At 39.1% G+C, this 25,764-nt stretch overlaps 1 protein-coding gene across 1 annotated transcript; it reads right to left on the bottom strand.

Moving 5' to 3' along the window:
• Nucleotides 1–4,720: 4,720 nt before the first annotated feature.
• Nucleotides 4,721–25,360, bottom strand: lingo3a (leucine rich repeat and Ig domain containing 3a). Its single transcript, XM_053513623.1, has 2 exons — nt 25,116–25,360; nt 4,721–6,626 (listed from the first exon to the last, which is right to left on the bottom strand). The coding sequence occupies exon 2, from the start codon at nt 6,583–6,585 to the stop codon at nt 4,771–4,773; it is 1,815 nt and encodes a 604-aa protein (XP_053369598.1). The 5' UTR covers nt 6,586–6,626; nt 25,116–25,360; the 3' UTR covers nt 4,721–4,770.
• Nucleotides 25,361–25,764: the final 404 nt, after the last annotated feature.

Raw genomic sequence — 25,764 nt, 5'->3', positions numbered from 1 at the left:
AATGTTACATATTAAGCATACTGTGTGTGTAACAGTTACGAGTTACAATACATAGTTATTAATGCATGTAATGTTAATCAAGTGTGTAACTGAATGCTTGACATAAGTGATGGACTTAAGCAAGCTGGTATTTAGTGTTTTCAGTTTTGGAGCCTACTTTACTTATTCTGAATAATATCAAAGAGAATCAACCCAAATGAAAAAATTAACCAAAGATAATTATCATTTACTAATAATGCTAAACCGGTAGTTCTGTATTATAAGGTGAGACTAAAGAGTATGTGGCAGAGTCAAATTCAGCTTAACATTGCAAACAGAAAGGTGACAATGAGGAACTGAAAACATTTTGTCATATAAGAGACATATGCAATCTATGTATAATCTTCAGCGGAACTACTTTATTTTTAATACAAAATAACATATTTTAGCATGCTATTAGATGTCCTTCTGGGTATCACTGGTTTGGCAGTAACTCCTACACAGTAGGAATTGATGCTAAACCAATGATCAATGATCAGTCTAGAAGTTACTGCTAAACCAATGATCAGTGTAGCAGTTACTGCTGATCCAATGATCAGTCTAGGAGTTACTGCTAAACCAGCGATTAGTGTAGGAGTTACTGCTAAACAAATCATCAGTCTAGGAGTTACTGCTAAACCAGCGATTAGTGTAGGAGTTACTGCTAAACAAATCATCAGTCTAGGAGTTAGTGCTAAATCAACGATCAGTGTAGGAGTTACTGCTGATCCAATGATCAGTCTAGGAGTTAGTGCTAAATCAACAATCAGTGTAGGAGTTAGTGCTAAAATAATGATCAATGTAGGAGTTACTGCTAAACAAATTATCAGTCTAGGAGTTACTGCTAAACCAATGATCAGTGTAGAAGTTAGTGCTGATCCAATGATCAGTCTAGGTGTTAGTGCTAAACTAACGATCAGTGTAGAAGTTAGTGCTAAATCAATAATCAATGTAGGAGTTACTGCTGATCGATTGATCTGTGTAGAAGTTTCTGCTAAACCACTGATCGGTCTAGGAGTTCCTGCTGATCCAATGGGAGTTAGTGCTAAACCAATTATCAGTGTAGAAGTTCCTACTGAACAAATGATAAGTGTACGAGTTACAGCTAAACCAATGAGTAGTGCAGGAGTTTGAGCTAAACTAATGATCAGAGTAGGAGTTACTACTAAACCTTCTGGGTCATTGTCGATTCCCACCTTGGGGTTTGTGTGCATGGAGTTTGCAAGTTCTTCCCGTGCTTGGTGGGTTTCCTCTCCAGTTTCCTTGCACATTCCAAAGACACGCAGGCAAGGCTAATTGCCATTCCAAAATTGCCCGTAGTGTGTGAATGTAAATGAAAAATTTGTTAATTTCCTAACATTAATTGGCTATATTTGGCTAAAGATATTTAGCTAGTGTTATTTTGGAGTTAACTTTTCTTCTGAAGAATGACCTTTTGAGGCAAAACTGGGAAGCTGCTGAAGCATTCTTTTTAACCTATCTCTCCAAGAATATTCACCTCCCAGGATACATCATGTCCTCCTTTTTTATACAGCTATATTTAAACAGCTGTACCTTATGCATCTACTGTAAATTGCATAACTCTCACACGCAATATCCTGAACCGGATACCAATGACAATAAATGCAACACTGCAATGTTCTAGCAGGCTTTAATCATTATGTACTGTACATTCATGATCATTCTGACTTATCAACTTCTTTCCAACAGTCAGTCAATAATCATATTTGGCTAGTTGTTAACAAAATCACTGGATAATTTTTTGTAAAATTTAAGCCAATTCAATAACATAAACCATTGAAACAGGTGCTTAAAAGAACCTTTTTTTACTTTGTTTAACAATATATGGCTAAAAGGGGGGAAATATATGGACTGGCTTTAACTGGCCATGGGAGACGTGCATGTGGTTGCATGCAGCATGCCAATAAGTTCTGTAGGACATCAATCCAAATGTAAAAGAAAAAGTATGATGACAGCTACTTGACATCCAGGAATCATATGCCTACAGTGTGTAAGTCTCATAAAATCAGGTGTCCAGGGGACGGTCTTTTTTTATCTGTAAGTCTTTTCTGCCTTCCTGTCTTTAAGCCAAAGGTGGCAACCCTGCTGTCAAATGATGCTGATGGTAATTCCTCCTCTGAACACCAGAGGCCAGCCCCACCTGCGTTTTTAATACCAGTTTCCAGTTTATCCACTCTTGGTCTAAAACAGGGGTCTCCAAATCCAGTCCTGGAGGGCCAGTGTCCAACACAGTTTGGTGATTCTTCTTCTCAAACACAGCTGATTTAACTAATCTGTTAATTACTAGGTTCAGTGGGTGTGTTTAGGTGAATTACAAACTGTGCTGGTCACTGGCCCTCCAGGACTGGATTTGGAGACCCCTGGTCTAAAACGTTGGTGCGTAAGGTGCTGAAGCACAGCAGATAGATGATACGAAAGAAACTCTGTGATCTTCAACATGGTGACGTACTGTTACACATGCTCATGCTTTTGTCTGAATGTCAGATAGCAGTAAGAGCACTCATCACAAATATTAAATATTCGATCATTAGATCATTAGATGAATACAATATGTTTACAGTTCCAGTGATGATTAAAGGAACATGCAGGTAACAAAGCCAGGTAAATCTTTCATGTATACATGTATTTTATGTACTTTATTAGCAGATTTTTTTTTTTTCCTTTTACTTCACTATATCCTACAAGAAACTTCTATACCTTCTACTTAAGTACTTTGTTATGGCATTGTGTTACACAGTGCTGGTTTATGGCCCGGACCAGCAGGGACAGTCCCTGGGGCCACATCCCCTCCCGAGGCCACTGAAGATCAGAGGCTCCCAGTGATGATTTGAGATTTTCTGACTTCATAGGGTCTTGCCTGTGGCTTTTACAGTTGTCGTCTTAGGCTTTCTGGAGCAACCCACTTAAGTACCTACCATTCCAATTCTCACAAAAAGCCTCAGCCACAGTCGTGAAGTACCCTGAAGTTTCAGGGTAAGTGAACCGTAGTCTGGGGCCAGTGGCATTTTTGCATTAAAGTGACCCATGAAATGCTAAATGAAATAACTAGAAAAACCAAAAATAAATTGCAAGCCAGTATGGGCCAGTTACGTCTTACCTCATGTCAATAGAGTCAAAATTTTTTAAACAGACTTTGTTGGACTAACTTCATGACCTGCCACCAAACCTGCAAAAATGCTCTAGGTCAGGGGTCGGCAACCCGCGGCTCCAGAGCTCCATGTGGCTTCTTCATCCCCCTCTGTGTCTTTGGAAAATAAATGATGAGTATTTCATTTATATGCATTTTATTTATTTATTTATTTTCAGTTTTTAAATTTAATTCTAAATTTGAAGATTATGCTGATATTTTAATATTAAAATAAAAGCTTTTTTTAGGTTTTTGTCGCTCAGAATATGCGTCACGTTCGCCGATGTGCAACACCCGATTTATTGAGGATTTTGAACCCCTGTTTAATTCAGGGTGACAGCCGCTCCAGTACACGCTATAAAAAGATGACGGTACACAGAAGCAGACAGCATTTTTGGTTTGCTGCAGGTCGGATCATCTAGGTTCGGCTTTTTATTTCATAAATACGAAGAGGTCTCAAACAGACATTGAGATATATATAAAAAGATATAAGCAGTGTTATCATCATTTTAGATGTCAAATGTGGCAAATGTGGCTCCGCGTTTGTTTGTTTTTTTCTGTGGGAAACGGGTCCAAATGGCTCTTTGAGTGTTTATGGTTGCCGACCCCGGCTCTAGGGCCTTTCAGGACCGGCTCTGGTGTTACATTTCCACAGTGAAGTGTAGCATTTGAAGAGGTAATATCGGCACCTGTTAACTTGACTTGACTTGCCTTACCATAAAACTGTCATGTAGCAGGTGTTTAAAATCAGCATGTTCACAGTTTGAAGGGAGAGAGATCTTCTTACTATGACTTATAAACTCTAGGGAGCTAATACGAGCTAAGAATTTTTGATAACGAAGTAATATTGAAGATAAGTTGTTTTTTTTTGCTGTTTCTTAAGCAGAACATTTCTTGTGTCATTTTTTACATGAGATATCTCTACTTTTACTCAAGTACTGGTTTTGTGTATTTTGTTCACCGCTGCTCAGATGTAAGAATGCTTCATAAACTTTTTGTGGAGCACGGTTTTAGCAGTTAACAGAAAGTTTAATATTTTTGCATGTGACAAAAAAAAACATTATTCACAAACCTTACAATTATGTCTCCTTTTTTGCATTCCCAGTGATTTTCTAAGGATTTCTGACACCTATAATCCTCAAAGTCATGCATACTGTAGATGTGACAAGTATATTCTTCCAGAGGACGTTTAAGTCTGAAGACAACCTAGAAATTTTATTTGTGGCTTGCTTAAATTTTATTCACACATTGCCCGCTCCACCTACTCTACTCTATGTGTATTACTGTAAGTATTGCTTTTAAATCACCTGTGACATTCCCACCACAATACACGGACATAAGTTATCAAAATGCACACATATAAACTTTTTATTTGAGGTCTTATCAAGTCAGGGCATAAATATATTGCTGGTATGAGTTTTTTTATTATTATTATTATTATTATTATTATTATAGCCACCATGTTGTGCTTTTTGTAGACAAACTGTATATAAAACATACAATTAAGAAAAAAACGGAATACAGAGAAAACACATATTGCAAATACGTCTTTTGTGCAGTACCGTACAGTCATACTGTATATTTAAGACACAGAGACATCAGATTTATATCATTTTCATATTGAATTTTCGAGCTCCTCCTTGCCCCCCACTGGTTGCAGGGCCATCCACCTTTCTGAAGGAGTACTCCACTGAAAAGTTGTTTTTATGCTGTCCACGTCCCCGACTCCAGACAAACAAAAGCAAGAAGCAAAAGATGACTACACCCAAAAAGGTTATACAACCCATTGCTGTGGAGATCAAAATGGTTTTGAGGTCTAATGTGAACTTTAGGAAGACACGTGTGTCATTCAGATTAGTGTCATTGAGGTCACCAACGTAGGAACGATTTGCTGACACTCCAGCATCCAAGGGTAGCCCACTGACTGTTAATGTGGCAAAGTAGGTGTCATTGCCACCTGCATTGCTGGCAATACATATGTAGGTTCCACTATCTGTTACTTGAACATATTGGATTTCTAATGTGCCCTCTGGCAACACTGTAAGACGACCAGTGCTTCTAGTAGTGATGCGGCGGCGCTGAGGTGAAATCCAGAAGATAATGGGAGTCGGTTCTCCATCTGCTTGACAAAAAAAGGATACAACCTGACCCTCACGTGCGGTTAGCTGTTGTAATTTTCGGTTGCGGATTTTTGGCCGCTGGCACGTGAAGTGGTCAAGGAATGCTGAGTCCGAAAATGCGCTGAGAGCTTTACCTTGCACCTCAATGGGTCCTGCACAAACTGGAAACCTGCCATCAAAGTTAAGGGTCTTGCGGCGCTGCAAGATCCATAGCAGACGACAGTCACAGGAAAGAGGGTTACCATCAACCCGAAGCATTTCCAGAGTGTTTAAGGAGTGAAAAGAGCTTTCTTCTAGTGTTACTAATTTGTTGTTGGAGAGGTTGAGTATACGAATGTGTTGCAGGCCTCCAAAGCCATAAGGCTGCACGCATTTCAAGTTGGTACCCACAAGGTGTAAGTCCTTCAAATTGACCAGATCACGCAAAGCCCAAGATTCAAGAACAGAAATAGGGTTGTGTGAGAGATTCAGACTGCATAAATGGACAAGGTTACGTAGGGCACCAGTAGGGACAGTAGTAATGTTGGTGTTGGTAATGAAAAGCCAGGATAAATTGAGGCCCTGGAAACTGTATGGGGAAATGTACTCCAAAAATGGCCAGTGGTCAATCTCTAGACCCCGCAGTCCACCCAGCTTATGAAAGTTCTGTTCCTCTAATGAGACAATATTGAGGTAGCGTAGCCGTAATGATACCAAGCCACGAAGATAGGAAAGAGCCTGCCCTGATATAGAGGTCAGGTTGCACCTCTCAATAGTAAGTTCCCGTAGTCCAGTCAAGCCCAGGAATGCCTTGTTTGATATATACACCAAATCATTGTCACCCACATCCAATTTTTGGAGCCTCCGCAGATCCTGGAAAGTAAAATCCACCAATACAACCAATTTATTTTCACTCAAGTCCAAGACTGTGAGATTGGCAAGATGTGAGAAGGCACCCATTGGCACCAGTTTTAACTGGTTGGCACGCAGGCGTAACACACGTAGCTTCAGTAAGCTGGAAAACGCATTGGGCTCAAGCACACTGATTAGATTCTCACTAAGGTCCAAGTCCTCCAAATGTGTGTAGGCTTCCAAATCACGATGCTCCACCCAACGCAACTTATTTCTACTCAGGTCCAGCAACTTTGTGTCCGTTGGAATTCCATTTGGAAAAGAATTCAGGTGCTTGTTCTGACAACTGACAGACTTGCTCCGGGTAACACAGTCACAGACTTGTGGGCAACCTTGACCATGGCAGATGGGAGCTGTGATCTGTAGCAGTAGAAGGCCCAGTAAGGCCATGCCAGGATAGACCGCCATGGCCTTTTCCTTTACTCAGGTTGGATCAATGCACCAAACACCTAGACACAAAAATACAAAGTATATTAACATCACCTATTTTTCAATGAGTTCATCTAAAAAGGTTATCCAATGGCAACTTGTAAAACACGTAACACGTGTTAAATTCTGTATTATGATGTATGAAGAAGACAGCAAGTGTCCACATGAACATCTAAAGTATTTATTATATTATCAATGTACCGTGGGTAAAGAAGTCTGAGACAGCAAGTAAAATTCTTCAGTTTGTTTTTCTTTTCTATTTACCACATGTTTTTTTATTACAAATAATATTATGAGCAAAAAATTTGGTTTTTAGAAAAAAACTTATGGAAACTCATTGGAACTTATGGGATGACCAACGAAATTAGATGCTTTACACAAATTACACTTTGGCACATTTGGCACGTCCCATTTTTGTTTTAATGGCAGTGTGCACTTGAGCTGACACACACTTCAAATGTTTGTGTAATAACTTTTGACCCATGTCAGATCAAATCCCATTGGAGTCTCATCTGAGCACATACTTCAGTGGAAAGTGTACAAGCTCAACTCAAGCTCATACAAAAAAGTTAACAAGATCAATAACACAAATCAGCTTAAGTTTAAATCTTGAATATTTAAAAGATTTAATAATTTTTATTCTTTGTTTTGTCGTCACAGACGTTTGGACTCCAATGTATGTGTGAATAGTCCTAGTTCTAACCATTGTGTAATTCATTGCAAATGTGACATAATTTAAAAAAATGCCTCTCTATCCTAATTACTCTACAGCTTACAGCACTTGATCCAGTATCTCTTATTTTTCGCCCAATGAAGTAGCAGTACAATGAAACAAGCAGGAAGTTCAAGTAGTTAAAAAATGTTGAAACACGTTGCAGGAAATTAATAGATAAAAGATATATTAAACATGATGCAGCACACTTCGCCGTGTGTCACATTCAATAATGCAAAACAAAGAGTCTGGGAACAAGAGAGTTGGGGCCTGTCCAAATCACCCTTAATACCAATTAATAAAAAAAATCTGCTAAACCAAGCTGTTTAGAAAGAAAAAAAGCCCCCTGGAGGGGTCTATTCAAAGTATAAGAGAGATCGGAGATGCTCAATGCCAAAAGCTCCTTTGGCTTCCAAGATTTGGACACATGCTGCATGGGCACAATTCCACTTAGTGATACAGCAAGCAAACTATGAGGACATCAGAAGAGTCTTCGAGTCCTTTGACGACAGAATACCTGCATAAGCTGCTAATCAAATAGCTGCATTTTCGACAGCTGTGGTTCAGTGTGCGTAGGAAGTGAAAGAAGAACAGGGGTCTGCACGAGAGCTGAATCACACATGCTGCCTCACCCACCACTTTTCTGACTGTATTTCCATGAGTGCTGTGAGTTAACCCTTATTTCCTTCATTAAATCGATTATAAATCCTATATTTTAACTGTATTTAATCTTCTTTTAATAAATCCAGCTATCAGACGTTAACATTTGCCCAGTGCTTGAAAGAAAATAGTGATCTACAATTTTGTAAGGGCAAAATAATTAACAACAAACAGAGCACTACTGTTTTTAATAAGACACAATAATGGTAATGAGTTTTTAACTCACCTGTCTGCAAACAAACTCAGGTACGGGGACCTGTCTCCACCTGAACTGAAACACCTGAACTCACAAACTTTCATCAGTTTCCACCTCTCACGCTAAACCACCGATGAATTTCTTGAAGTTTGAGAAATGAGGCTTCAGAGAGACCCTCTTTTCCAACTCCCCCCATCTTTGGTAAGACAAACACAAGACCAGCCTCTCATTTAACCTTGTATCAGATAACACCCAGGGCCTCTACTCAGCACAGGTCTGGTTGTGTTGTAACAAACTGCTGGAGTGCAGGATTGTTATTGGACGGTAGGAAGCAACACAATGGATTTGAACCAACCACCAGAGGAACAGGACTCCTAAGTTTCACAGTGAGGTTTTTATGGCACGGAAAGTAAATTACTCGTCAAAGTAATTTACACCCTGTTACCTTTCTTCAACCTCCTGGTCTTTGAAGCATATTAAAGACTTAAAGACTTTTCAGAACTCAGAGCTCACATGCATAATGCATAAACGCTGGTGAATAATGGTTTTCATTTACAGCTCCCTGTCTACTCCTAATGTGGCCATTAAAGACATTTTTAGTAGTTTGTTTTGCACCAACCAACATTCAGTGTAAATTTTATTATCTGTTTTATTAAAATAGACTGATGAGAAATGGTTGTCAGTAATAGAAGCCCTTGAAACTTCATTCATTAAAGGGGAGTTTAATAATTAATTACATCATTGTATTCACCATATGGGGCCCTTGGGTGAGTGCCAGCACCTGCTATTCTCTACTGGGACCTAAAACTAGCCAAGTAGCAGCCTGGCAGCCATAAAAAAAATCAAGTTTTACTGTAGATATTACTGTAGATATTACTGTGAATTGTTGGATGCATTATCGTGGATACAGACCATAGACATTTGACAAGCTAGTCAAAGTAAAGCCCATTTTATCCTGTATACAGAGGCACGCGCTGAAGCCTATCCCAGGAGTTTTAGGGCACAACACAGGGTACAACTTGGCTTGGATGCCAATCCATCGCAGGGCACATACACATACACACCCCCTTATTCACCCCCCTTATTGTACTTTTACGAGCAATTTGGGAACGCCAGTTAGCCCACTCTGCATGGACTGTGAGAGGAAACTGAAGTACCTGAAGGAAACCCACCAAGCACGGGGAGAACATGCAAATTCCATGCAGAAGACCTGAAGTGGGGATCGAACCCGAAACATGGAGGTGCAAGGCAACAGTAATAACCACTAAGCCACTGTGCTGCCTCACAAATCACTAATGACCAACAGTTGTTTACAGTTTTTTTTATCGCTGATGGATTCTGCCATTTAAATCTGCAGAAGCAAATGAGAGTTAAAAGTCAAAAGATGAAAAGTTCTCTTCAAGATGTCTACAACCCAGGTGATGCAATGTTAAGTTTTAATGGCAATTATTGGCTGTATTGTTTTTCATTTTTACTGTTACTCAAACTATTGTATTTTTCTATACAAGAATTTTATTGTTTTTTTGTCTAATTTATGTTTGTTTATTAAAAACAAGCAAACTGTAGGTCATCCAGACATGAGACTTGGTCAATAGATGGTACTCAAGGCAGGGGAGACCTGATAAGCCTGACGGTTGTGCTTTAGCACAGCTTTTTACATTCCTCTCCACCTCATAAAGCTCCAGTAACCAAACCCACTTTTTCTTTGATCCCATAGTCATTCAGCTCCAACACTTACAGTACTTTTTGAGATATTGGACCTAAATTTGCAAATCTTTTATATTTGGCTTATCTTCACATACGACATGGTATCAAAAGGTTCTGAGATTGTGAACCGTATGACACACTGACAACTGCAGCAATGTTGTGGATTGTTGTCTGCTGATCTTCATGCACAAGATGCCAAATGATTTCAACCTTTATTGGATCTGAGTTTGTTGAAGACCTTCCTGATCTCTCGTCATCTTCCAGTGATGTTCGTACATTTACATTTAGCATTTGGCAGATGCTCTTATATGGAGCAACTAACATATTTATCTCATTATACATCTGAGCAGTTGAGGTTTAAGGGCCTTGCTCAAGAGCCCAACAGTGGTAACTTGGTGGCCGTAGAGGTTAAACCTGGGACCTTCAAACCATAGTCCAATGCTTTAACCACTAAACCTCTCTTGAAGAGCGCATGTCACTAAAACACCTCGAACAATTTGTTGCAGCATCGTCGTAAACTTTTGGAATCATGACAAACGTCTCTGTGACAGATTTGCCCAGTTTCACACAGAATTTCACATCAAACTTTGTTCTAACTTGCTGTCCATGATGAAATAGCAGCTCAGTTTAGAATTGCACGGCCGATGTACACGGGACGATGTCTTTTGGCACACTGACTTATGACTGTGCATGCAGCGCTGTACTGCCATCTGTTGGCATGTTACAAAAACTCGACTTAATATTCCCCTTATATTTGATATTAAATACTTAAGAGATCATTATTATAAATCAGTAGTAATTAAAATGCTAAGGTTTGTAAACAATGTGGTCAATTCGTTTATTCAAAATGGGGCGTGGTTAAGTTCTAATATTTGTCAGGTCCTGTGAATCCAACCGAACCAAACCTCGTACATGTCCTAATGTACTGTCTTTCTCTTTAAGACTGCCTTACTTTAAAACAAGGCCAACTTCAGTCAAGCAGCTTTCAGAGTTAATGAGGTGTGAAAAGTTTGTTGTTTACTTTCTACATAACCTGATGAGAACATGAGGTTATGCTCATTTTTGTTACTCCACTACATCCTACAGCAAATCTCTGTACTTTTACTTCACTATATTTTTGAAAGGCTTGGCTTTACATAACCACAGTGACCAGTAGTGACATTATTACCACCTGCTGAATTTAATGGGTAACTGCATGATTTGCCTTCCTGCGTGAAACGAATAACAATATAGCAGGTGTAACAGTACGCTTACAGTCTGGAATTTCACACATACACAAAGAGAGAGAGAGAGTGAGAGAGAGAGAGAGAGAGAGAGTGCGGAGCCTTATGACATGCTACTGTAAGTGAATCATGACAAGTGTATGGGGGACTTGTACTTTTACTTGAGTAATATTTACCTAGGGTACTTTTACTTCACTTTAAGGTACACAATTTATGTACTTTGCCAATGTCCGCTCAGGTCACTATTTGAGTATTTGGAAGGTGCACATAAAACCCAATTAAGCATCTCCGAAGAGACCAAAAAATGGCTGTCCACCAACGTTTACCATCCAACCTGAGAGAACTGGAGAGGATCTGCAAGGAGGAATGGCAGAGGATCCCCAAATCCAGGTGTGAAAAACTTGTGTTGCATCTTTCCCCAAAAGACTCATGGCTGTATTAGATTAAAAGGGTGCTTCTACTAAATACTGAGCAAAGGGTCTGAGTACTTAGGGCCATGTGATATTTCTTTGTGTTTTTCTTTTTAAATAAATCTGCAAAATGTCAACAATTCTGTGTTTTTCTGTCAATATGTGTGTACATTAATGAGAAAAAAATTTAACTTAAATGATTTTAGCAAATGGCTGCAAATAACGAAGAGTGAAAAATTTCAGGGGGTCTGAATACTTTCCATACCCACTGTATATATATTCTCATTTTTGTTAACAAAATTTTGTATTTTATTATGATAATGCATCCTTTTTTTTATTTTATTTTTTAAGTGATGACTCTATTTTAAAGTTCTGTTCTATGCAGTAAATGTAATTTAATTGATTTTCCAGATTTCTTTTCTTCATGGACAGTTGCACGGATGTAATTTTGACCGGCTCAGTTCACTCTTTGCATCACTCCACTTTTCTGCATTCACTATATAACATTTAAATTCTCAGAAAGGCTTATTACACTGAAAACGGTGCTATACTTAGTCTCTGTCAGTCAGTCTGTGTGTTACCATGACAACACTCATCTGTCTGTGTATGCTTTATCAAATATTGTCATTGACAAAGCAAAAAATAAATAAATAAACAAAATATTTGGCCATATTATATCTGAAATATTCTGATATTAATTTATTGGTTATGAAATTATTATATAAAGTCAGCACTGCACTTGCATTCATGCTTCTGCACTCAGCAGTGAGTGTTCGGACACTTTGTGTGGTGAGACATAAAGGGTATAACAGCACAGTCTGGAGTGTGTAATTCCACTTGGAGCACGGCAATTAGCCAAGACCTACAGTACAATGTATTTTTTATTAATGAACAACACATCATATCTTTTAATGGTTTAGCAATTCAAGTCAAACTGCAGTCAAATGTTTTTTTTTTTTTTTGCGCAGTCCCTCTATTTCTCTATATACAGTATATCCCCCTGCTACACTAATGGACTGAACACGGTGTTTTACTAGTGCTTGGACACCATCAGGGTAGAAAGTTTTCTCAGTACACCTGAGCTATGATCCCGCTGCTCATCACAAGTCCTGGTTTGACATGAACGCCCCTCGAAAATGGTAGTTTTAAAAGAACAGTTTGTACCAGTTATGACTTACTGTATAGTAGGGTATTGCTGCAATCAGCCCCTGCTTTTCTCTCTCCCTCTTTCTCTCCCGCAGTGATTGTTATAATTTGATAAATGTTAAATATTTCATCAATTTAATCAATAAAAGTTTTAATTTCTTAAAAATACAAATAAAAAATTCCATTGTTAGCCTTAGATCATGTGATGTGTTCAAACAGTATGTAAAATCTGTTACTGCAGCATCAATACCACATCAGTTATGTTACAGTCTGCAAATTAAGTTAAGTTCAGCCTTTACTCGTCACATACAGTATGTATATATGGATACACCCTGTATACCTTACTGCACAGTGAAATTCTTTATTCTTTGCATATCCCATTTTTCTTAGTAGTCTGGGGTCCGAGTGCATGGTCAGCCATTGTACACTCAAGTTGTTGCTCAAGCGCCCAACAGCGGCAACCTGGCAGAGCTGGGGCTCGAACCACCCACCTTCCAATCAGTAACTCTTAACCCACTGAACTACCACCACTCCAATCTTATCTTATAAACATCTTTTAATTAATCAGTTTCAAGCACTTAACTGTAAGTGAATTTAACTATGCTTTTGTATAAAGCTTTAGGACTAATTATACCAATACAATGAGCTAAATAATTAACAATACATGCTTTTAAACCAGGCACACAATAATACCAAGATGATGTGTTACATAATGCCTTCATGCTTACAATTTTACCCTCAGATTGCTTTGTAATTAGATTTCATCCAGAGCTTACAACACTTCTCCTCTTCTTTCTGTCTTCTATTTCTTTCCTGCCTTCCAGACAGGTACAGTATGCTCTCTCTTCATATGAACAGGAAGACAATTCAAAATAAACCTGTACTAGTCTGCTGGTGAGATGGGCACCCTTTAGGGGAGCTCCTGGTATAGTGTTGGGCATTGTACAATTGTTGCACAATACTTTGCGATTTGACATTTTCAAGACCTGAGTGTTGGCCATTAGGGAACGCTGAGCAACTACCTGCCTTCTCTATCTTATACCTACTGAACACCTCTGACTGCCTGAAGAGGAGAAAGCTAAGTAAAAAAGTATAACTAAATAAAGTCCTTGCACTCACGCATAGGCAAATGTGTTCTATTAGACGTGTAGGAAATGCAGTCAGTGTAAGACCATGTGGCAGTGTGAGAGGTGGTCGAGCGTCATCGGTGGATGAAGAGGAGGCGGCTGGATCCGCAGGTAACATGTAATATTTCTCACCTGGGTGAGATCACAGGATGTGTACTTACAGAGACGAGAGAGGACGCACATAAAAGACGTGATGGAATGTGGGCTTGGAAAGTGATGACCTTGAGCAAGCCCTAAAGTAAAACGTCCTACATGGATGACCTTTGTTAAGCTCCAATAGGCATGATCAGAGGAAGAGCGTGTTCTGTACCTCTTCACCTTGATGTCCATGGCATGAGCAGCTGATCTACCAGGAATACAATGCTGCAACGAATTGGTTGGACCCCAGAGGAATATCAATGACAATTTCAGGTCCTGAACCTCACAGAGTTTGGCTGTACATTCATTAATCTGAATGCTGCAGCTCAAGGACTCCTGCCACCAGTGAATGTTGCCTGAGGAATAGGATGCCGAGGGAATTCTCAGGCTGGCAGTACTGAATCAGTTCACTGCACAGGTTCTGGGTTTTAGCGCTACTGTAGTGTGTGTGTGTGTGTGTGTGTGTGTGAAGGTGGGTGGGAAGGAGGACTCAGTAGGCAGTTAGACTTTGACAGCGCTCGCTTCGGGCTCACATTATTATTATTTCTTTGTTATTTCTTGAGCTAGCACTTTTCAGTGCACTTTTCAGCACTATTGAAAAAAAACATGTACCCAGTATTTTAGGGCTTTTACCTTGTCAACAGGTCAACACTTTCAATGCTCCTAAATCAGCGTTTGACCTCTTTTAGCTCTGTTTCTCTTTGGTTTTCCGTGTTCTGTTTGGTTTTCCGTGTTCTGTTATTTCTTGAAAAGTCAAACAAAGCATCCATATGCAACCTCAGGTGAGAATCATCTACCTGCCGGTTCAACCCACCTGTTTTCTGACCACATCAACACTGCACTATAGTCAAAGCGATAGTCAAAGTTGAGGTATATGTAAGTACAGTATATTACACTAGGTCTTGGTCATCATAATTTGTTTCCACTCTGCACACAAACCGTGAAGTTTGTTACCCAGAACATGACTACATTGTAAGTAATCAGGGCCAAATTTCACAACCCATGCTTTGTGCAAAAATGTGTTCCAATGTTCAGTTAAGACTCATATGAAGCATTTGCAATCCACTGAGTTAGTCTCAAAGTTATGGTGTATTAAGTATAAATTTAACTCTTCTCACTGGAAGTAGCTCTACGGCAAAAATTTAGGTGCCTAAAAGTACATTATCATAGGTCTTAGAAGTTCATGGTTGGTGTAAATCAGGAGTTTGTTTTCTTTAACGATATACTATTAAAAAAAATTCCAATATGGTCATTTTAAGCAGCAAAACATAAAACGACTTAGAAATATAGTAATGTATTTATTACTCACTCACTCACTCATTTTCTACTGTATACCGCTATATCCTGTCTTCAGGGTCACAGGGACCTGGAGCCTATCCCAGGAGACTTAGGGCATGAGGCAGGGTACACCCTGGACAGGGTGCCAATCCACCACAGGGCGCGCATACACACTACAGGTAATTTGGGAACGCCAATTAGCCTAACCTGCATATCTTTGAACTGTGGGAGGAAACCAGAGTACGCAGAGGAAACCAACCAAGCATGGGGAGAACATGCATGGCCAGGAATCGAACCCAAACCCTGGAGGTGCAAGGCAACAGTGCCAACCACTACACCACTGTGCCGCCTTGTAATGTATTTATATGCACCTCAATGTTGATTTAAGGCAAATTTGAAAAAATCCAAACAATGCTTGATTTAATTATTTAATTATAGTGCAAAAAAAAAGCTTAAATAATGGGGTTTTTTTGTTCATGTAGTAGAGGGTGGATAGCACCTTCCTCTGAGTGTGTACTGGTGTAAATACACTTCACTGCCACCACATGTGAGTCTCCATAGTCTCACTCATAACTTTTATGAATAACTGGTCAACTGGTAAAACTTATTAGTTTTAACCCTGAGTGGGAATTTTACACCGAGCTACCCATAAAGTCACGCTGATTTTTGTGCACTTTTCCATAAATTTTATGGAACACTTCAGTAACCTTGCTCATTGTCTCGGTGATCCTTCACAAGCCAGCCAGGCAGAAGAAAAAGAAGAGGCTGGGGTTTGATGGATGGCAAAGGAGAGTGTCCATTATTTTAAAGATTTATTTTGAATGCTTTTTGGTAAGCGGCCCAGGTCAAACACCGAATTACAGCTCTTTCCTGAAATACAGCACACCACTGTAGATCTATATCTGTGTTCAGGCTAAACAGAGGACACAGAAGTCATGAAAATGATGCGTAGTCAGTAGGTTCTTTAAATAGCCTGCATTATTTGTCTCACTAACACTGCAGTCAGCTATCGATGCAGTAGCTATCGATTTATAAAAAAAAAATAATGCTTTTATCTCAACCATAAGTTCTTTTCCTTTATTTCAAAAACAAGCTGATGCATGCCTGGGAGCTACAGTAAAACTTCCTACAGTGCAAACCACGCTGTGACCTACAGGGAAATCCAAACCTAGAATCCTGTAATGTCCTTCACAGACAGAGTCGGGAGTGTGCCGTGCTTCTGCTTCGCTGCTTTCTGCTTTACTGGTGTTTTTTCTTCTTTTGTCTGTTTTACCTTCTTTGTTCTTTTTCTTTTACTGTAATAATAACTTCAGGGATCATTAAGACTGCTTTACTCAGAGGATTGTAACGTAGTGTTCTTGTATTTCTATTTTGGACCAGGATTCTCTGTAGCACAAACCACCCCGGGGCAAGCTGGCACTGCAGTGTGTCTGTGCTCACCACATAATGCTTCAAGTGCCTCTTCTGCTTCACAGCAGCGTGTTTGTGGTGATGTGGCTCAGTGCCATTTTAGGCGTAGTTATTCTGAAGGGCATGATGTCATTGAGCAGTGATGAGACCTTTAACTGTCTTTTCATGATCACAGGCTTGTTACGTCTGTAAGGGGTGTGAGAAAATGTTATTGTTACATAAGTAATTAATATTAGGGCCCACGCACTATGACATCAGCCCCAAGTTGTCATAGTGTGTAAAGGGCCCTCTTGTTCTTCTAAGGACTTTTTTTTTCCCACCATCCAGGGCTTTTTTGGGGGGTGTAAAATGTCAAAAATAAATTAATGTAAATTGGCAGAAAGGTTGGAATCTGCTGCCATTAGAATACCTGAGTGTCTGGGACCCCGGCGTGGCTCAGGGCTCTCACATGAGATTATGCTGCATAGCTCACACACTTGCACAATTGCACATGAAACCAGTTACACATTTAGATCTCGTTGAGCTGAACAACTTTCACATTGCATGTCATGGGCTCAACTCAACAGGAAGTTGGTTATTTTGGGTTGTTTGCAAAACACACTTAATGGATTTTGATACACTTCTCCTAGGGAGTTTATACTATTGTACACAAAGAGGTGATGTCACATCACCATTTATCAAGGACTTGACATCAAATTCCCACTTTTCCAAAATTATGCCATAATGGTATTGGTATGTCCCCTATAAATGCATGTGCCCACTGTGCCCGTTGTCTTTCTGGTTTCCCAGGTGGTGATGGCACAGGGTGCCTGGGCCCACTCATTATTGCTTGCAACTATTATTATTATTATTATTATTATTATTATTGCACCCATGCACCTAACTTGGTTCTAACCACTAAGCCATCATACACCCTTATGAAAATCCCACTCCTTCTTTAAATTAAAATACTTTTTTTTTTGCTCATATCTGCAGATTTACATAGAGTACAGTAAAAGTATACCACCGATTTCTTGAGACATCCTGTACAACGTTTGGCAAAGTAGTAAATTATTTTTGGCTGATTTTTTCCCCAATAGATTTTCAGGGCATTCATGTGATCAGGACTAAATCTTGTATGGAGCATGCAGAGAGTATACAAACATATAGTTGTGTAAATAATTGTTTGTTGCGTAAATTTAGTAAAAGAGCTGTAATTTCTGAATGCAATTCTGTTGTTTTTTGTTTTTGTTTTTTCCTTTTGTGTTGTCGACTCTGGACACAAATTCCTTATGTGTGCAAACGTGCTTGGAAATAAAGCTCTTTCTGATTCAGATATATTTTGAGGGGAAAAAAGACATTAGAATACATTATCATTACTGAAAATGTATCAGAAAGTCAAAAATAAAGTGAATGAAATGTTAATTTAGAAATGCGCAAAAAAATATGTAAAATAAAAGAATTGCATTATTAGCCTGCCAGAATATCATAAGTCACTTACTCACTCACTCGTCTTCTACACTGCTTTATCCTGTATTACAGGGGGCCTGGACCCTATCCCAGGAGACCCATCACAGGGCACACATGTACACACACTCTTTCACATACTATGGGCCAACCAATTAGCCCAATCTACATGTCTTTGGGAGGAAACCGGAGCACCAAGGGGAAACCCACCAAGCATGCGGAGAACATGCAGAGCTACACAAAGATGCGGGAATCAAACCTAGACCCTGGGGGTGCAAGGCAACAGTGCTAACCACTAAGCCACCATGCTGCCCAGATATAATGAAGTTCTCCTTCTGTATTTTGAAAGTAACATATGGAACTAAATATAAAAAAAAACACACACAATAGTTCAGTCCTGAAATTCTAACAAACAGGTAACAGTTTTGTACCTGAACAGTTTTGTACCTGAGCCTCCATTAATGAAACTAGAGTCCATATTAAATTAAACACTCCTTTGGTTATATTGAACTTCCAGCCTCCTAACACTCAGTATGACTGTAGATCAATCCCTGCTATCTGTTATCACCCAGATGAGGATGGGTTTCCTGTTAAGTCTGGTTCCTCTCAAGGCTTCTTCCTATTACCATCTCAGGGAGTTTTCCCATCAGCACTGTCGCCCTCGGCTTGTTCATTAGGGACTATCTGATTATTTTGTTTTATACACATTTTCTAAATTCTTTCATTTTTAATGTTAAGAGTGCTATATAAATAAGGTTGAAATCAAATCAGGCCAAGAAAGTCAAGAGTCATATACACAGTATATAACTTTGAAATGTTTGGAAATATTGCATTTATTTTTTATATAGTAACTTTTGCCCAGTACTGTATATACAGTATGTACAGTATATATAGACAAAAAAGAACGCTTCTCACAATAGGAACCACAGAAGAAGAGGTACAAATTTTCTGCTGTGTTTAGTTTCATTTTCAAACATTCTGGTATTTCCTGTCTGCGGCACATTATGGCCAAGCCAAACGAATGGCATTAGATGTTTTCAGTGTGACATCACACACAGGACCTACTCCACCCATTTAAGCAGGTCAGGATACTGCTGATTCAGAGTTAGTAGAATATTCTCTCTGAGTGCACTAATAGCGCCCGCGTTGCTGAAAATGTTTGGGACTGTTGCTAAATTGCAGATGGAAAGAATTAGAGCATGTAATTATCTCTACAGTAGCTCTGAAACACCTGTTCCAGCACCTGCTGATTGGGCATATTTACACTCAAATACATGATAAGGATGTAATAAATACATTTCATAGTTATCATTTTTAGTCATTTCCTTTTTAATCAAACACAGTTGCTTCATGAGAGTGATAGGGATTTCAGGAATGTTGCTCCAAAGCAAGTTTAAATTTTTTTTATACATCTTTTCTGGATTGTCCTGTTCATTATGTGGAGGGTGTAAATTACAATCCCTTATGCCACACACTAGGTAGTGCCCTTGAACAGGGGTTATGGAGGGATTTTTCAATTCAGCCTTATAATTTAAAAGGAACAACTTAGAAGCAATTACCAAGCGTAAACGGTAATGACATAATGTTATCAGATGTGTGTTTTTGCTGAAAGTGACCAGTTGTGAATGTGGGTTTAGGCAGGCAGCTGCCCTCTCCTCGGTACTGCGGACCATACAGACCTACTCTCACCCATGCTGCGACCCACAGTTAGTAGAATTAAAAGTTGTTAGAACACCTGTGAGAGTAGTAATACTGTCATGGAATGCTTCTCATCCAATCAGATTACTCGGTCGGAACTAACTGTTGGATGATTAGATTTAAAGGACAAAGCAGAAATGCATAGATTTTATAAAAGTACATAGACATTGCATAGTTATGCATGTACTAGAGTTCAGTAATCCAGTAACTTTCACACAGTCTAACCCAGTTAGATTTAAGGACCGGTTAGAACATTGCTAGTGATACCTGCTCATCAGTTGCTTACATCTGAGAGGGAAGAAAACAACTACTCCATATTCTCTTTCAAACTTTAGCTCAGAGTATTGCACTCTGATGAGACAAAATGAATTATTTATATGGCCAGCTAAATTACCTTGTCTGCTGTTTTGCCAGTGTTTTGGCAGGGAGTCAATGAGAAGGTCATTGTGCTGCAATGTAAAATTAATGTATTAAAATGAACAGAAATGCTTAATTTGGTTTCAGGGTCATTAGTGTGTTAAGGGAAAGAGTCATATGGGATAAGGGTTGAAGTCAGGAGTCACCTAGGTGATCAAGGTCCAAAAGATTTTTCAATGATTAGACCTAGTTTAATATAACCAAAGCTTTAAAGAAAAAACTGCTAAACAAAATCTATTCTGTAAACAACTTGTTAATACAGTCTATTATTATGTGACCTATAGGTTGCCCGTGTCTACAGTATAAACCGCATGATCCTCATTACTTATAAACAAGAACCGTTGTCTTTTTAAAATCACATGATTACTAACGGAAACCATCTGTTTCACAAGCTCGCTTTAAATAAGCAACAAGCCTCTCAGAGTTACTGTGCTCTAGTATTTCGCTTGAGGTGAGGCCTGTGGCGCGCTGGCCATCGGGCACACTGGGACAAACTGGGATTCATCAGTGGCCCTGACAGCCGTCAGAATCAGAGCAAAAAAAACATCTAAACAAGTAAACGAATCCATATCTCTTTACAGGCCTGTCTGTCTCTTTACCGATTCATCTGTCATCCAGGCTGCTCATGAAAGAGTGGTAGGTGCATGTTTCGGGACTGGGCTCAGGGGCCAATCAGGGGTTAATGCGTATCCCCCCTGCAGCCGGTCCGGTGTGTGAGTCCAGGGCTGAATTTCATTCACAGTACACCCCCCCGAGTGAGGCCATTCCCTCGTAGCCTGTATTCAGTCTGCTCTGCATCACATTTGCTTATTTAGATTTCTTCATGGCTTTTTGCCTATCTCTGTCAAATCTTTCGAAGCAGAAAATAATTTCTATGCTTTAGAAAAGGTAATGACACTAAGGAAGGTTTACATTGATGACCTAAACCAGGGTTCTCATTTATCGACGGTGTGTATAAGGTACAGAGTTTAGTGTTTAAAGGATGCATATGCATGGATCTATACATTTATTAAATTATTCCTATGCACAATCCTGACCATGCGTATACAGGAATCAATAGTAAAGAAAAAGTGTGATCATGAGTAAAACGTATTGAGTTTTGACAGAGTATTAATTGACTACTAGGCTCAAAGATGCAAAGCAGATAAAATGTATAATAAAACTGTATTAAAATGCAGGTGTAAAATCTGGATGATATTCTTTAAGGATTTGGTGCACACATCTTTGGGCAAGGGGAGATGCATTTTAAGTAAATAAGACTTATTTCATTTGCCTAGTGCAACTTTTGTTAATTTCTTTCCTCAGTCATCCACCTACTGGTACATTTACATGAAAAATAAGAGACAGGGCTGGCGTTTTCCAGCCATCAGCCGAATAACGATGTGTCTTTCATGCCTTTACAGTACATCTCTTATGCTGCAATGCATTAAATGTCCAACTATAAGCCAAAAATAACAATGAAGAGGGATTTTCACATCATTGCCGTTTTCTGCATGGGACAACAGAATGCTAATGCGTACCCATAAAGTGTTAAAATGCTTTTTATATTTAGACTGTCGCTAATCATAGTGCTGTCTTATATAAGTTCAATTTCTGCTTATGCAAGATATTAACGAGGCTGTAGAGAGGCTTCATGCAGTGAGTGTTTTAAAATGAATGGAGTAATGTCAAGCAAAATCAAGGAAAAGGTCAGTTTCAGTTTCTTCACCTGATGGAAGAGTCTTTTGGCCTGAACAGCTCTCTGAGTTATGTAAATAAGTTATGTAAATATAGCTGCAAGCAGCGAAGTGGGGTCAAGCACCAGGGATGAGTCACGGGGTTGCCATGGCGTTTTACTGATAGATGTAGCTAATGGTTTTCTAACAGGTACAGGAAACAATACCACACAGCATGATTGATTCTATCAGTAAAGCACAAAGTTGTGTACCGTTAACAAATACTTAATGAGAGTAAACACGGGTTCTCTCCCAGTTAAACAGACAGGACTAAAATCCCAGTAGGTACATTTTCCACAGTTTTCATTAGATTTGCTTTTTTATGTAAGGGCTCTGTTTCTTTGATATTTGGGCTAATCCACAAAATAAAGAAAAAAAGAAAGAAAGAAAGAAAGAAAGAAAGAAAGAAACTTCCCAACAGTGTTTAACTGATTGTAATTCTAGTTAGTCACCTCGTAACCAGTGTAAGGATCTATCCGATGAAAAAAACTTCAAAGCACTTTTGTAGGTACCTCTGGATCACAGCGTCTGCCAAATGCCTAAATGTAAATTTACATTTACATTTACATTTAGGCATTTGGCAGACGCTCTTAACCAGAGCGACTTACTTTTTTTTTCATCTCATTACACATCTGAGCAGTTGAGGGTTAAGGGCCTTGCTCAAGGGCCCAACAGTGGCAACTTGGTGCTTGTGGGATTTGAACCTGGGATCTTCTGAACCGTAGTCCAATGCAGTTGAATTTAATTAAATCCAAATTAAAAATATCACCTAATTAAATGTAGTTAATTTAATTAGTGTAAGAGTAAACATACAGTACTGTGCAGCACCCCTTTAAGCTTGACTTGAGACACCCCTTATTTCTTCTACGAGCCAGACATTCTTGTATCTTTAATGCAGTTTTGAGGAATCTCGAGGGTCCTCCAGGCTTCCTGAAAGGCAAGCGTTTGTCTCTCATTTTCAGTCCAGTCCTTGTACCTGAGCAGTTTCACAACCAGTTTCTTCACAACTGTATCTTTAGACATTTTGCAGACTGTAGGTAAAAAATGGTTTCCACCATCCTAATTTAAACTACATCATATAATTTATTTGAGTGGAAAGACATAAGGGGTGGATCAAGACTTTTTTACAGTACTGTATATCTCACATACCACATTCAAACAGGTCATGTATATCTGTCAGATCCCAAACTCTGAGAGAGCAGCTCAACATTAATGACGCACACCTAAACTGCTTTGTACTGCATCACCATATGAAAAGGACTCAGGGGCGAGTGTTTGCTGTGAAGGATCCACTGTGTGATCCTGACCAGTAAGTTACCATTCCTTTTGATCTTTGATTGGACCAGCTTGTTATTCTGATATTGAGCTCGAATTGGCGACAGCCGCAAATCGACTGACCTTTGCCTGTTGTTTGACTGCTGTTCATGGTATACCGATTTGTTTGCTCAAGTTAAAGTGCCTAATAAACACTGATTTACCTGCAACTGCAGTACTTCTACTGTTTCTTGTTGCCTCATCATAACACCATCCAACACTGTATAGAGGCCGTATATGTCTGTTTAGTTCAGCTAAAGTAATTTAAAAGCTTTTTTTGTTTTGTGATTCACTATTTTCAACATAAAACCATTCTACATAGGATTTTATGTAAAAAATCTTTAGCTTGCTTTTTTACAGACATGGTTACATATGTTTTTAAATATTAACAGCGTTATGGTCGCAGAAACAAGACTCTTTTACTCAACATTTTGATTTCACTTATGGTGCAGGTTTAACTTCACTCAAATTCCTAAGAACTACCACTTTCATTAAATTCTGTCTAGCCAGTTTTGTGTGATGCTGTTACAGACAGACAGAAATGTTCTGTGACTAGTTTCAGGTCTTTCAATGTATAAAAACATAAATACTTAATAATTGAAAGAGCGAGTTCTGATCAATGTAAAGACAAAATCTTTCTTTTATTCATATAGATTAAAGCATTTCTGTAGCCCACTATAGGCAATTTTTCTCTCAAACAATACATTAAACAGAACAGGCCTTATAATAAAATAGCCTTTCATCATAAAATAAATATTGCTTCTATCAACACTTCAACTTAACCCAACCGACGGTCCTCTTAAAAAAAGGGGGCGATGACTGAGAGTCTAGCACTGTATTAACATACTACCCTGCACCAATATCTCTCTCTTTTTTACTCTCTCATGTGCGTGCTCTCTCTGCTTTGAAACATCAAGGCAATCCCAGTGGACGCAATCAAGGTTAAAGAAATCACTGGGAATGAAAGCTGCAGCTAAACTTGGTATAGTGAGGAACAACACATTTGACCGACAGAGAATGTCAGAAGGTGAAATAAAGCAAAGTAGCCCATGTTTCAGATATGCCCCATTTTAATTTACACCAGGTTGCTTTTTTATTTATATTAGGATTTTACACCAAACTGTCTTTTCCTGGACATTTCACTGAGACCTAGCAAACCTGCATCCAAGTGAACGCTTGACAATATTTAACGAGCTACATTTAATGCACAGCTCTTATATTGTTAAATGTTTCTAAGAGTCTGAACATCAAGGATCCCACTTGTTGTAGCTGTAAAATATTGATATTTTAATTTATGATTTTTCATTTCTCTGATTTTTAATGCGGTGAAAATTGCTCTAAGGCATATTCTGGTGATGCTGTGTCGAAAAACGTATTAGACATTACCATAATCTAATTTAAATTTTGTAAATATATTTTTTTTTAAATTACTTTCATGGAATAACCTGTTTAGAAATAAAGTCTCCAGTGGTATATACCACAGTTACATAATGTAACAATAATTACATGTATAATAAAAGTGAAATGTATTAGAAGGCAATAATAAGACCAATAAACTCAAGGGAATGTCTATGTGAGTTTCCAACAATCTAAAGTAGGAAATTGTCCCAAAATCAATAAAACATGGCTTGAGTACCCGAGAGTATGGCTGAATAATACAGTGACTGTTAAACAGAGTGGATGGAAAACATGATTTCTACATATTTTTAAGTGATTCCCTCAAAACCATTAAGGCATAATTAATGTGCTTCCATTATAGTTGGTGCTCCCAGTAGTTGATAAATGATCCTGCAGCATTGTTGCAAGAGCTCGCATGAAGAAACTGCATTAAAGAAATTCATGCAGAGCATGCAGATTCACTCATCAATCCCCTGACAGTATTACTACGCCGTTAGAATGGACGGATGCTTACCCAGAACTGACCCTTAACAAGATCCTCATCAGCAATTCTCAGAAGGTGTGCAAGTGTCTCCGGTCAAATTGTTCCTCTGCTGGGTTTCCACTCGAATCTTCACACGAGGCTCCCAGCTGCAGCTAGAAAGCGCTTGCTCTTCGGATGTATTCTATTTAGTCTCACAGTAACAGTTTGCTGATCGTTTCAGAGTCAGGGTGCAGTGAGAGTGTATGCATGACTAATCTTCCTCCTGCTCCTTTGTTTCTCACTGCTGGATCCCACTGGATATCAGTACGCACGGTACACACACTACACACTCTTCCTCACTGAAGAGCTGCTGGGGGGTGGGAGCATATGCATTTGCTGGAAAAGTGTGTGCACAGTGTGTGTTTATGGAAGACGGGGACTGCTGTTTTTTAGCACAAGACATTTTTCTGCCTGTGCGTACATGACAGAAGCAGACGCTCTCGTCCTCTTTCCACCTCGACTGCTGCATGCCTTCTAAACTCCCTCTGCCGCCTAATAGGGAGTTTAGGGATGGTCTAAAAAGTCTACACTGCAGAAGAAAACATACAACAGGAATGTTCTGGCATTGTCACAAACCCGGGAACGGCAGCGTCTCGTGATACCTTTTAGGAGGTTCCCTGCTCTAACACACATGAGTCAG

This window comes from Clarias gariepinus, chromosome 15 (assembly GCF_024256425.1).
Source record: "Clarias gariepinus isolate MV-2021 ecotype Netherlands chromosome 15, CGAR_prim_01v2, whole genome shotgun sequence".
Lineage (NCBI taxonomy): Eukaryota > Metazoa > Chordata > Actinopteri > Siluriformes > Clariidae > Clarias > Clarias gariepinus.
This window is presented reverse-complemented; position numbering and strand designations above follow the sequence as displayed.

What these genes read in the sequence shown, in the direction of transcription:
- lingo3a (XM_053513623.1), bottom strand. Translation starts at nt 6,585, where the DNA reads ATGGCGGTCTATCCTGGCATGGCCTTACTGGGCCTTCTACTGCTACAG.